At 38.7% G+C, this 13910-nt stretch overlaps 1 protein-coding gene across 3 annotated transcripts in view; it reads left to right on the forward strand.

Moving 5' to 3' along the window:
* Positions 1-13910, forward strand: part of DYRK4 (dual specificity tyrosine phosphorylation regulated kinase 4) — a 52814-nt gene that overhangs the window by 36667 nt on the left and 2237 nt on the right. For all 3 annotated transcript variants that reach the window (XM_043564188.1, XM_043564189.1, XM_043564190.1), the window contains 3 exons: positions 1959-2131; positions 5474-5534; positions 9338-9467. In XM_043564188.1, the coding sequence (XP_043420123.1) occupies positions 1959-2131; positions 5474-5534; positions 9338-9467 (364 nt within the window). The remainder of the gene's footprint in view (positions 1-1958; positions 2132-5473; positions 5535-9337; positions 9468-13910) is intronic.

The raw sequence follows: 13910 nt of genomic DNA on the forward strand, positions 1-13910 counted from the left end.
AGAACATGTACCATTTAACAAACACTTAGAGTATCTTCTATGTGTCTGTTACTGTTCTGGGCACAGGAACATAAAAAAAACCCAACATGTTCTGTGCTCTGCTTGCTTACAGTTCAGTGGAAGAAACAAAGATACAGGTAATATGACAGGTGCAGTGATTACAAATATGTAAAGACTGGGTTAAGGGCCCACCAAAGAGGGACTTTGGGACCAGCTTTCATGGTGGCAGGGGTTATCAGAGGACCCTCTTCATCAGAGGCTGAAAAAAACCCCTGAAAGATGGCTGTTTCCAAATATTTTGGAGCACTACTTAAGAAGACACATGTTCTTTACAATTTATGTATAGAACCCCAAAGAAATTCCAGCTAGAAAACAATATGCCTCCCACAAAGCACTCATCTGCTTACTCTTCTCAGCTACAAAAGCTTGCAACTTCTTGTCTTGGCTGCCAGGATGCTCCAAATAGAATTTATAATGATCCTATCCTTATTTCAGATAGTCATTTCCCCTTTACATATTTTCTGACTTCCTTTTATCTTTATTTTAGCCAGTATAGACTCAAACATCCCGAGCTCAAATCCCAGCTCTGCCACTTACAGCTTACTGACTCTAATTATTTCTTGAATCTTTGTATGCCTCAGTTTTCTCATTTTTAGATGGGAACAATAATAGTACCTGCTTCATAGGGTTGTTGTAAGGACTGAAAGGGTTCTCTGTACAAAGCACTTGGAATAGTGCCTGGCACATGTTAAGGATTATATAACTGTTCATTAAATCAATTTTTAAAGAACTATGCTGTGCGTATATGTACTTTGATTGCAAAGTACATCAAATCCATTTTGGAAGCAGGCAGAGTATAAAAGTCATTTTTATTATGTATTTATTTTTTAATGGCTATTTACTTATTTTTGAGAGAGAGAGAGAGAGAGAGAGAGAGAGAGAGAGAGAACAAATGGAGGGGCACAGAGAAAGGGAGACAGAGAATCCCAAGCAGGCTCTGCACTGTCAGCACAGAGCCTGATGTGGGGCTCAAACCCACGAACTGTGAGATCATGACCTGAGCTGAAACCAAGAGTTGGATGCTTAACCAACTGAGCCACCCAGGCACCCCTATCTTAATAATGTGTATTTTAAATCACAAAATTATTACCTGTTTTCTCTAACCAATGCAAACAACAGAGAAGTGACTGCAGAATCCCTGTCCCGCCCCTATAACAGCATGTGGAAATCACTATAATGTCCCATTTCTCCTACCACTGTAAAATCTAGGATCCCCACAGTACTGTCTTCTTCTGCTGGCTTCATTTGCTCAGATTTTGTTGGGGTCTTCCTTCTATACTTTATGCAATGCACATAATATATTCAATACACATTAGAAGAGTCTGCATTTTATATTTCTTTTTCCATTTTAATATGCCTCTTCCCTTACCAAATCACAATACTTTCAGAAAGTTTCTACCCCAGGGGCACCTGGGTGGCTCAGTCGGTTGGGTGTCCAACTTCAGCACAGGTCATGATCTCACAGTTCATGGGTTTGAGCCCCACGTCGGGCTCTGTGCTGTCAACTCAGAGCCTGGAGCCTGCTTCCGATTCTGTGTCTCCCTCTCTCTCTCTCTCTCCCCTCCTCCGCTCATGCTCTGTCTCTCTCCGTCTCAAAAATAAATAAACATTTTTTAAAAATAAAAAAAGAAAGTTTCTACCCCCAAATTCACATGATAGTTGAAAATTTAGCTTTATATTAATTTTAAGTTTATTTATTTATTTTGAGAGATGAGATTAAATATGCAGTGTGACTCAGATGTGCTGGTTGGCTGTACTTCCATCTCCCTGCCAAGCTGAGAGAGTGAAAAGTGGTAGGGAGTGTTAGTTATCCTGGGCCCTCACATGAGAAGGTGCCCTGGAGGAGCGTGTTTTGGAGAGGAGGATTTTACATGATGGCTCTCTTTCTTTCCTGACAGTATATACCTATATCCAAAGCCGGTTCTACAGATCCCCAGAAGTGATTCTAGGCCATCCCTACAACATGGCCATTGATATGTGGAGCCTGGGCTGCATCATGGCTGAGTTGTACACGGGCTACCCTCTGTTTCCTGGGGAGAATGAAGTAGAGCAGCTAGCCTGCATCATGGAGGTGAGGAGGAGGACTGAGGTCCCACAGGGTGGTTAGCTTACACTCTGAAACATGGGGCTGCATCAGACTCGCTGTAGGGCAGTGGCCTGAATACTTCCTATTGCTGTTGGATGTTCTCTAAAATATTTTTGGAATTACGTGCCCCTCTGTACATTTTTGAGTTGACACCTATCATTTTTATCATAAATTTAAATAGTTGCAGAGGATGAAATTTCCAGCATATTGTGAATAGTGACACTTTATTTATTTATTTATTTATTTATTTATTTATTTATTTATCATTAACAATTTTTTTAATTCCAGTATAATTAACATACAGCGCTATATTAGTTACAGGTATACAATGTAGTGATTCAACATATTTCTCAGTGTTCACCATGATAAGTGTATTCTTAATCCCCTTTACCTATTTCATCCATTCCCCTTCCCACCTCCCCTCTGGTAGCCATCAATTTATCCTCTATAGTTAAGAGTCTGTTTTTGTTTTTTGTTTTTGTTTTGTCTCTACTTTCTTTGTTAATTTGTTTTGATTTTTAAGTTCCAAAAATAAGTGAAATCATATGGTATTTGTCTTTCTCTGATTTATTTCACTTAGCATTATACTCTCTAGCTCCATCTATGTTGTTGCAAATGTCAAGATTTCATTCTTTTTATGGCTGAATAATATTCCATTACACACACACACACACACACACACATATATATATATATATATATATATATATATATGTATACATCTCACATCTTTATCCATTCATCTATTGATGGACACTTGGGCTGCTTCCATAATTTGGCTGTTGTAAATAATGCTGCAATAATCATCAAAGGGGTGCATGTATCCCTTTGAATTAGTATCTTTGTATTCTTTGGGTAAGTACCCAGTAGTGGAAATACTGGATCTGTGGTAATTCTATTGTTAATGTTTTGGGGAATCTTCAAACTGTTTTCCACAGTGGCTCCACCAGCTTACATTCCCACCAATAGGGCATGGTGGTTCCTTTTTCTCAACATCCTTGTCCACACCTATTGTTCCTTGAGTTTTTCATTTTAGCCATTCTAACAGGTATGGGTGATATCTCATTGTGGTTTTGATTTGCATTTCCTTGATGATAAGTGATGTTGAGCATCTTTTCATGTGTCTGTTGGCCACCTATAGGTCTTCTTTGTTGAAATGTCTGTTCATGTCTTCTGCCCATTTTTAATTGGATTATTTAGTTTTTGGGGGTTGAGTTGTAAAAATTTTTTATATATTTTTGGATACTAACTCTTTATCAGATATGTCATTTGCAAATATCTTTTCCCATTCAGTACATTATTTTTTAGTTGTTGTAGTCCCAATATTTTATGTTTGCTTTTGTTTCCCTTGCCTCAGGAGACATATCTAGAAAAATGTTGCTATAGCTGATGTCAGAGAAATTATTGCCTGTGCTCTCTTCTAGGATTTTTATGGTTATAGGTCTCCCATTTAGGTCTTTTATCCATTTTGAGTTTATTTTTGTGTATGGTGTAAGAAAGCGGTCCAGTCTCATTCTTTTGTATGTTGCTGTCCAGTTTTCCCGATTCCATTTGTTGAAATGACTTTTTCTCATTACATATTCTTTCCTACTTTCTCAAAGACTAATTGATCATATAGTTATGGATTTACCTCAGGGCTTTCTATTTGGTTCTATTGATCCATGTGTCTATGTTTGTGCCTGTACCATACTGTTTTGATTACTACAGTTTTGTAGTATATCTTGAAATCTGGGATTGTGATACTTCCAGGTTCATTCTGCTTTTTCAAGATTGCTTTGGCTATTCAGGGTCTTCTGTGAGTTCCATACAAATTTTAGGATTATTTGTTCTAATTCTGTGAAAAATGCTGTTGATGTTTTGATAGGAATTACATTCTGTACATTGCTTTGGGTAGTATGGACATTTTAACAATATTTATTCTCCCAATCCATGAACATGGTATATCTTTTTTGTGTCATCTTCAATTTCTTTCATCAATGTTTTATAGTTTTTAGAGTACAGGCCTTCCACCTCCTTGGTTAAGCTTATTCCTAGGTATTTTATTATTTTTGGTGCAATTGTAATTGCAACTGTTTTCTTAATTTCTCTTTCAGCTAGAATAGTGACATTTTAAAATTAAACTGTTATACCAGCCTTTCAAATATGCTCGGAAGAATCTAAAAACCAAAGACGACACCTATCCAAATCTATATATTGTTCAGTCATTAGTCATTCATTATCCTAACTTTCTGGGAAGAATATCTTCCAATAAGAAGGCTTTACTAAGGCTCATTGTATATTATTTATTGTATATTTTTCTTAAAGTCTTCTTGTTATGGAAGATAAAACAGGAGAAAATAACCCTAAAAAATGGAAATTTCACATTTTACTATTATATCAGTAAACAAAGATATTTTGACTGTGAACAAAGATCTATCTAATTTCCCTGTTTGTTTTTTCTGTCTCTGTTCTCTCTCTCTCTCTCTCTCTCTCTCTCTTTCTCTCTCCATGTATATATTTATGTTACTCTATTTAATTATCTGTCTGTCCACCCATTAATCCAAAAATTCTATTTGCTAGATTGCCTCAAAGTTATAGGTGCTCAGAGGGATACACACACACCCTTGAGAATTAGTAAACATAGTTTCATTTCATGATTGAAAATAATAAGTATTAAAATAATTTAGGTAATTGGGGCACCTGGATGGCTCAGTCAGTTAAGTGTTCGACTCTTGATTTTGGCTCAAGTCATGATCTCATAGTTTGTGAGTTCGAGCCCTACATTGGTGTCTGTGCTGACAGTGTGGAGCCTGCTTGGGACTCTCTCCCTCTCCCTCTGTCTCTGCCCCTCCCCTGGTCATTCTCTCTCTCTCTCTCTCTTTCAAAATTAATAAACATTAAAAAATAATTTAGGTAATAATAACGTTTACACTTTTCTTTTCAAGAAGATATTTTGTCAAATAGTAGACTGATGCCCATCTGGTGATTTCCACCTCCTTTTCTCCTCCTCCCTTTCCAGGGAGGTCATTCCTTAATTCAAGGGTGGCTAGCATGTACACTGGTTTATTTATTCTGACAATGAGATCTGGCTGCCATCTAGAGTGGCCTACCTCTAGTTGGTGCTAATGCTTATTTAGAATAACATGGCTAATATTGATCCTCAGGATACTGAAACAGCCCTAAATTAGGAGTCAGAAGATCCATGCTCTGGGCCTTTTTGCCACTGACTTGAGGTTATCACTTAATATCCTCGGGTCCTTGTCTGTAGAAGCAAAGTTTGGCCAAAGTCCCACCAGCTCTAATGTGTGAGTCCACAAGAGTGAACCCACTGCATTGTATTTGTTGAAGGTGCTGGGCCTGCCGCCAACCCACTTCATTCAGACAGCCTCCAGGAGACAGACATTTTTTGGTAAGTCCCCAGGTCTAAATCTCTTTCTCCCATTGTGATGATGAGCTTTTACAGACCTTGAAGATATCTTCCATACTCTAAACCCCATTTAGTTCTCTTCCCATGGCTCCATCCCAAAGGGCAAGCTGTGATTGGGAGTTTCTGTTAGAAAAGTAAAAAGATGCTGAGAAGTGGTACCAGAAAGCATGATGGAGATAGGATGGGGCAGTCACATTGCAAAGGAGGTCTTGGCATAAAAATAACCAGGTTCCTGTTCAGAAAATCTATCAGCAGATCTTGAAAACCTGAAATATTATAATTATGTCATCTCCTGTAAATTCTCCTTATGTCTGCAAGCAGTTTCCCCTTTCACACTATGTACTGTTCAGGGAAATCAAAGAGCAGAAGCTTCTTTTCCAGAAGAGTGGGAAATTTCTTTGTTATATAAATAATGGAGCATTTCTTTCCTGCTGAAATTCTCTTAAATCCCCATATCTTTACTATGCCAGGATCATTGAAACTTGGCTATGAAATGGGTAAATAAAGGTTGTCAGAACAGTTTGGCTGTGGGTATGTTGTGGCTTGCCAGTTATGTGGAGGACATCTGCCTAATTGTTGGAATTAAGCCTCATCGATGGCCCCATGCTGTTTCCAGGCTCTGGATTTTCTGACCTTCTGCCTTTCTGTTTGATTGGTGCTGTACAATGTGGACAGGTAGATCAATGATCTACCTCAGGTCCAACTGAGGCAGGGTTTCCAGGGCACTATGCACCACAAAGATGAACTCAGTCCCATATCTAAAATCCTTTTAAAGAATCACAAGAACCTAAGGGATTCTTATGAAAAAAAAAAAAAAAAGAAAAAAAAGAAAGCCATAGTGAAATGGAAGTTCAGCCACATGGAGCGAAGCCAGATGTGAGGGAAAAGGGACTCCACAATTAGGGGCTCTGCGCCATCTGGAATGACATTTCTGACCAGCCATTCTTGTCAGGTCAATTTACAGGCTTATATTGGCTGTGGAATCTCCATCACTCTTAGCCATCTCACATCTTATTTCCACCCAAGAGGGCCCCCCCAAAATTTGGGGGGGAATCCTCTACTTTCTTTAACTTGCCCCATCAACAAAAGAGTTAAAGATACCCTAATGGGGGATCCTTCTGGACTAAAATGTTTTAGTCATGTTAGTGATGAGTCATATACACTGGTTCAATCATGTGGGGGGTTAAAATGTAGTCTCCATCTGCACAATTTGGTAAAAAACCACTGCCATAGCTACAGGCTCCCTGGCCCCTTTTCCAGGACTCATTGGACTCTGTGATCCAGAAACTAAAATTTTAAGGCCTGGCAAGCAGACCTCATGATCTTGTTTCAGTGCCAAAGATGTCATCCTTTCTGATTGGTCAGTCCCATGCCACTCCAATGGTTAAATCGTTGAGATGTCACCTTGTAGTCAGAGCTTTGAAGACCTTCCCTTTGGGCATGATCAGTGTCCCGGTTGCTTTAGAACAGTGCCCATGCACTAATACTTCTTCTAGAGCAGTCTGATGGCTAGGTAGGAAGATCTGGCTGGCTTGTTTGTATAACTTATACATAGAGTAATGGAATTGGTCTTTTAACCCCAAATATATTTTTCCTATCCACCATATTTAATTCAGCCTTTTGGATTTCAAAGGATTTAGGGAAAGAAAAGTAGGGATATTGGTGTTCCCTGTGGCTAGATAAGACATTGTGGGAAGGGTCACGTCTTAAGCCCATAACACTGAAGTCAAAATTATAGTGGGGGGCACTAAAAGGAAAGTAATATAAGGCATGGTAAGAGGGTCTGGTTCATAGAGTACTGTTTTTTACCATCAGCATTGAGGCTTTAAAATAATGATGTGTTTTTGGTGGCAACATCCACATATCTTCACTTCCTGCATAAGAAAGGGCTTTATTGGGAGCTGCATCCTCTTCAGTGTTTCCCAAACTTTATCTGATTATAAGAATCAGAGCTGGAGAGGAGAGCTTGGGTGGCTCAGTCCATTGAGCATCTGACTCTTGATTTCTGCTCAGATCATGATCTCATGGTTCATGAGATTGAGCCCCACATGGGGCACTGTGCTGACAGCATGGGGTCTGCTTGGGATTCTCTCTTCCCTCTCTCTCTGTGTCCCCTTACACCCTAAAAATAAACTTAAAAAAGAAAAGAATCAGTTAGGAACTTGGCAAAAATTCTAATTCCCATTATCTTCCTATATAACCTATGATATAGCAGATTTGAGGTGGAACTCAAGAGTCAGTTTCTAACAACAGCTCTTTGTGATTCTTATGATAAAGTAAGTTGGAGAAACAATATGTTCACCTCAATTCTTTGCTCTCCCTTGCCCATATTTGGGCTCCCAAAAGCTCCTCAAACCCCAGCAACTTGTAGTTTATATGTTTGATTAGCAGAAAGTGATGTTGCCTCAAGGGTAGTAAGCTACTTAGATGCTCCAGGCTGCAAAAAGGAGATGGAGATAATAATTAAATATTGGAGAGTGTCAGAGCAATGAGAAAAACTTGAACAAGAAAAACAATTACATACTGACAACTTCATGAGCTGTTATTTTTATAAGCCTGTGAGCCTGATTCTTCGGTCATTTGTAAAAAGAGAAATATAAGATCAAATGGGAGTACTAGTGCCACAGTAAAAAAGGAAATGGGGTTTGAACAAAGGAAATGGGGTTTATATGAGTTCACAAGACCTATATACCCTGTGCAATGTCCCCAATTTATTTTTATGTCTGTAGATACACATGCCCACGTATGTGTATATACACATTTGTGGTTTCTTCTAGGAATTCAGTATGAGCAGATGTTCTTTTTGAGGACCCACAAATTGTATTGATTACAAAAGTAATAGAAGGGCTTCACTATACACCTTCCAGAATGCCCATCATGTGAACCCCACTGAGTTTTTGTGAGAATTCAGTTTAGTATGCAAAGTGTATGTATCTGTTCATGTCCATCCTTATGCAGATTTACAAGGTATGAGCAAAAGTGGTCTTTTCTGAACATGCACACCAGAGTATAGATATCCAGATGAGTGGCCTCACCTTCAAAGCACTGCACAGAGCATTTTAGGGAAACCTCTGGAGATGTCTTCAGGGCTTCTTTTCAGGCATGACAAATACCTTTGGTAAGGGTTTTAATCAGTGAAAAATGACTGAAGAAAAGAGACTTCCAGACTGTGTCTTAAGCAACAAACCAAGTTTGGTGATTCCAATTTATGGACAAAATTTTGATGTGACTATAGAAAGTAATGCTATTTATTTGCTTGTGTGGCTTGTAAATGAGTTCTGAAAGCAGATGATTCTCCTACAATAACTTTCTTGTTATACTTTAGGCATATCCCAAATTCTCATTTTGTTGGGCTAGTGAGAAAGGAGAGAGGGCATAGAAAATCCAAGAATAGACAACATCTTTTTCTGTTCAGAGCTGATGTTTTTGTCACTTTAGATTTATTATTGTATTATCATTATCATTATTATTTTACCTTGGTTAATGTTAAACCATTTAAGTCATTTGATTTGGGGAGGAGGAGGCAGGAAGGAGGCTCAGAACATACTGGATAGTAGGGAGTATTGTTTGTAAAGGTTAATTGCATTCACTGGATAATCTACATGTGGTTCTTTCTGTCTGACTGAGACTGAGGGCATGTTCATGTGTATGGGAGGGGTATGGTATAGGACTGAGATAGAGCTGCAAAGACCATTCCAAGAAGCAGCATGGTTGAGTAAAAAGCTGTGATGTGACCAATGGATATTAACACCTGGAACTAAACACAGAATGTTGTATCTCCAAAGATTCCAAAGGTTTTCCTAAAAATATGACCAACAACAGGGGGAGAAAAAGATACCCAGATTCCAAGGATCTCACGATGGTGCTGAAAACCTACGATGCCAGCTTCCTGGACTTTCTCAGAAGATGTTTGGTGTGAGTTTGTCATGGTGTCTTTGCCTCTAGGTGTCCTCTTAAACACTGTACTTTCCCACTCATTTGCTGGTGAAAGTCTGGGACTGGGACACAGTTATAAAAATAATAATAAATACTGACCATAGAGCTTGAAGTCTATATAATGCTTTCCTTCATCAGACTGCTCTCTTCCCTTCCTGTGTGATTAGCAAGTAGATGATTTGCTTAATTTTGAGATGTGGAGTCTGAGGCTCAAACAGTGACTTGCCCTGGATTACAGTGTGTGGGTAGAACTTGCCTTCTTGGCCTCAAACTGCCGGGCAGCAAGGTGTAGGCAAGTTCTGAATAGCTTTGGCTTCATGAACTGAAGTCAACCTCCTCTATGTTGTAACTGTTTACATACATACCCAGTATATGTCTCTGGTTCCCTCCCTATTTCCCTAGGAAATAAAGCCTAAATCCTCTTTGTATTAAGGAATTAGGGAAGGGGTTATCTATAAACCATTTATTTTGTACAGCTTTTACAAACCTATATGCTTATTTTGACTCTGAGAAATTAGGTTCTGTACTTCAGTCAAGTCACAGTGAAAAAAAGACCAGTAAAAAAAGCACTCAGAGCAGTGCCTAATTTAGAAGGTGTTTAGAACATGTTAGCTCTTGTCATTATTTTAAAAGAAGTTTTGCAAGTGTGTTTCCACTGAATGGCAAATAGATTAGCTGCATGATATTTGATAAGTCATTGTCTCTCTGTGGGCTTCAGTTTCCTTTTCTGTATAATACGGGTATTCCTAAGGTGCCTTCTAGTTATATCAGTCCTACAAGTGTTTAGCATTTTTAAAGACCATAGGTCTATGGCCTCTCATTCTTCCAGTGGGATGGAGTAGTTTTAGCAAAATACTCTTCTGGCATTTGTGCACTAGCTCAGCGGATAAGCCGTCAAGTACTTCTGAAGGTTGGGGGTCATGCTACTCATCTGTAGAATGGAGATAGAGAAGGATCCTGTACTCCATCATTATCTCCATGTCACCACCCACTGCCAGCTTCTTGCTGAGGCTATAAAATGAATGTGCTTTAACAAATGACAAAAACTCACTACTGAGACTGAGGTGAATTATCCATAAACCCCAGTCATCCAGAACACAGCTCAGAACCAAGAAAGAAATTATTTTCTTTTTTAGAGCAAAGGGCTGGCTGTTCACAACTTGCAAGGAGCAGTCACGCTAATGGGCCCATTATCTGATCATTCCTTTTTCTTTCCCTTCTTCTTCTTCTTTTTACTAATTAGCAAATTTTTGGAATGAGAGACTAGAAGTTTTGAGTCAAATTTAAGAGAGGTAAATGTAAAGTCCTGTGGGGAGTTGTAGCTTAACAGCAGTTCATTTGAAAAAGAACTGGGAGATTGAGTTGTTTGAGCGTGATGAGTCTACAATATTAATGCCATCTACCTGCAGTTAAAAGCTATCCCCAGCATGGTGGACACCAGTAAGACAATAGCTGGAATTTCCTATGCAGGAAGGTGGCAACCATATCATATGAGCAACACTTAGTAGCAATGTAAATGTTTTTGGATAATTGGAGGATTCTAACATAAAATACAGGTGGGTTGTCCCATTCTCTATACAGTGGCCCCCCCCTTACCCGCGGTTTCACTTTCCGTGGTTTCAGTTACTCACAGTCAACCGTGGTCCAGAAGCAGATGATCCTCCTTCTGACATCTCGTCAGAAGGTCATTGGTAGCCTAGCACTACATCACACTGCCTGTGTCATTCACCTCACTTCATCCCATCACATATGCATTTTATCATCTCACATCATAAGAAGGGTGAGTATGACACTAGAAGATGTTTTGAGAGGAAGAGACCACATTCATTTAATTTTTCTTATAGTATATTATTATACTTATTCTATTTTATTATAAGTTATTGTTGTGAATCTCTTACTGTGCCTAATTTATAAATTAAGTTTTATCATAGGTATGTGTATAGGAAAACACATAGTATATACAGATGTTTGTGCTGTCCAGTTTCACGCATCCATTGGGGGTGGAATGTATTACCCTATGGACAAGGGGGGGACTACTGTAATGTTAGTAGGTAGGATTAGAACCTGGGTCTGTTATTAGTGTGCAAGTTCCTGGGAAGTGTAAATTTAGGCTCAATTAAAATGAAGAATTTTTAAAGAATTAGTTTTATCAATACTGGAATAGCTAATTATGTGAGTAAGTGCCTTGTCACTAAAAATACTCAAGATTAGCAAGATGAACCCATAACCAGCGAATAAATTGAATCAGTTATCAAAAATCTCCAAACAAATAAGAGTCCAGGACCAGATGGCTTCCCAGGAGAGTTCTACCAGATGTTTAAAGCAGAGATAATACCTATCCTTCTCAAGCTATTCCAAATAATAGAAAGGGAAGGAAAACTTCCAGACTCATTCTATGAAGGCAGTATTATTTTGATTCCTAAACCAGACAGAGACCCAGTAAAAAAAGAGAACTACAGGCCAATATCCCTGATGAATATGGATGCAAAAATTCTCAATAAGATACTAGCAAATCGAATTCAACAGCATATAAAAAGAATTATTCACCATGATAAAGTGGGATTCATTCCTGGGATGCAGGGCTGGTTCAACATTCACAAATCAATCAACGTGATACATCACATTAATAAAAGAGAAGAACCATATGATCCTGTCAATTGATGCAGAAAAAGCATTTGACAAAATTCAGCATCCTTTCTTAATAAAAACCCTTGAGAAAGTCGGGATAGAAGGAACATACTTAAACATCACAAGAGCCATTTATGAAAAGCCCACAGCTAACATCATCCTCACTGGTGAAAAACTGAGAGCTTTTTCCCTAAGATCAGGAACACGACAGAGATGTCCACTCTCATCGCTGTTGTTTAACATAGTGTTGGAAGTTCTAGCATCAGCAATCAGACAACAAAAGGAAATCAAAGGCATCAAAATTGGCAAAGATGAAGTCAAGCTTTCACTTTTTGCAGATGACATGATAGTATACATGGAAAATCCGATAGACTCCACCAAAAGTCTGCTAGAACTGATACATGAATTCAGCAAAGTTGCAGGATACAAAATCAATGTACAGAAATCAGTTGCATTCTTATACACTAATAATGAAGAAACAGAAAGACAAATAAAGAAATTGATCCCATTCACAATTGCATTAAGAGCATAAAATACCAAGGAATAAATCTAACCAAAGATGTAAAAGATGTGTATGCTGAAAACTATAGAAAACTTATGAAGGAAATTGAAGATGTAAAGAAGTGGAAAAAACATTCCGTGCTCATGGGTTGGAAGAATAAATATTGTTAAAATGTCAATACTACCCAAAGCTGTCTACACATTCAATGCAATCCCAATCAAAATTGCACCAGCATTCTTCTTGAAGCTAGAACAAGCAATCCTAAACTTCACATGGAACCACAAAATGCCCTGAATAGCCAAAGTAATTTTGAAGAAGAAGGCCAAAGCAGGAGGCATCACAATCCCAGACTTTAGCCTCTACTACAAAGCTGTAATCATCAAGACAGCATGGTATTGGCACAAAAACAGACACATAGACCAATGGAATAGAAGAGAAACCCCAGAACTAGACCCACAAAAGTATGGCCAACTAATCTTTGACAAAGCAGGAAAGAATATCCAATGGAAAAAAGACAGTCTCTTTAGCAAATGGTGCTGGGGAAACTGGACAGCAACATGCAGAAGAATGAAACTAGACCACTTTCTTACCATTCACAAAAATAAACTCAAAATGGATAAAGAACCTGAATGTGAGACAGGAAATCATCAAAACCCTAGAGGAGAAAGCAGGAAAAGACCTTTCTGACTTCAGCCACAGCAATTTCTTACTTGACACATCCCCAACGGCAAGGGAATTAAAAGCAAAAATGAACTATTGGGACCTCATGAAGATAAAAAGCTTCTGCACTGCAAAGGAAACAATCAACAAAACTAAAAGGCAACCAACAGAATGGGAAAAGATATTTGCAAATGACATATTGGACAAAGGGCTAGTATCCAAAATCTATAAAGAGCTCATCAAACTCCACACCCGAAAAACAAATAATCCAGTGAAGAAATGGGCAGAAAACATGAATAGACACTTCTCTAAAGAAGGCATCCAGATGGCCAACAGGCTCATGAAAAGATGCTCAACGTCTCTCCTCATCAGGGAAATACAAATCAAAACCACACTCAGACATCACCTCACACCAGTCAGAGTGGCCAAAATGAACAAATCAGGAGACTATAGATGCTGGAGAGGATGTGGAGAAACGGGAACCCTCTTGCACTGGCAAACTGGTGCAGCCACTCTGGAAAACAGTGTGGAGGTTCCTCAAAAAATTAAAAATAGACCTACCCTATGACCCAGCAGTAGCACTGCTAGGAATCTACCCAAGGGATACAGGAGTACTGATGCATAGGGGCACT

The sequence above is a fragment of the Prionailurus bengalensis genome, chromosome B4 (assembly GCF_016509475.1).
Source record: "Prionailurus bengalensis isolate Pbe53 chromosome B4, Fcat_Pben_1.1_paternal_pri, whole genome shotgun sequence".
Classification (NCBI taxonomy): Eukaryota; Metazoa; Chordata; class Mammalia; order Carnivora; family Felidae; genus Prionailurus; species Prionailurus bengalensis.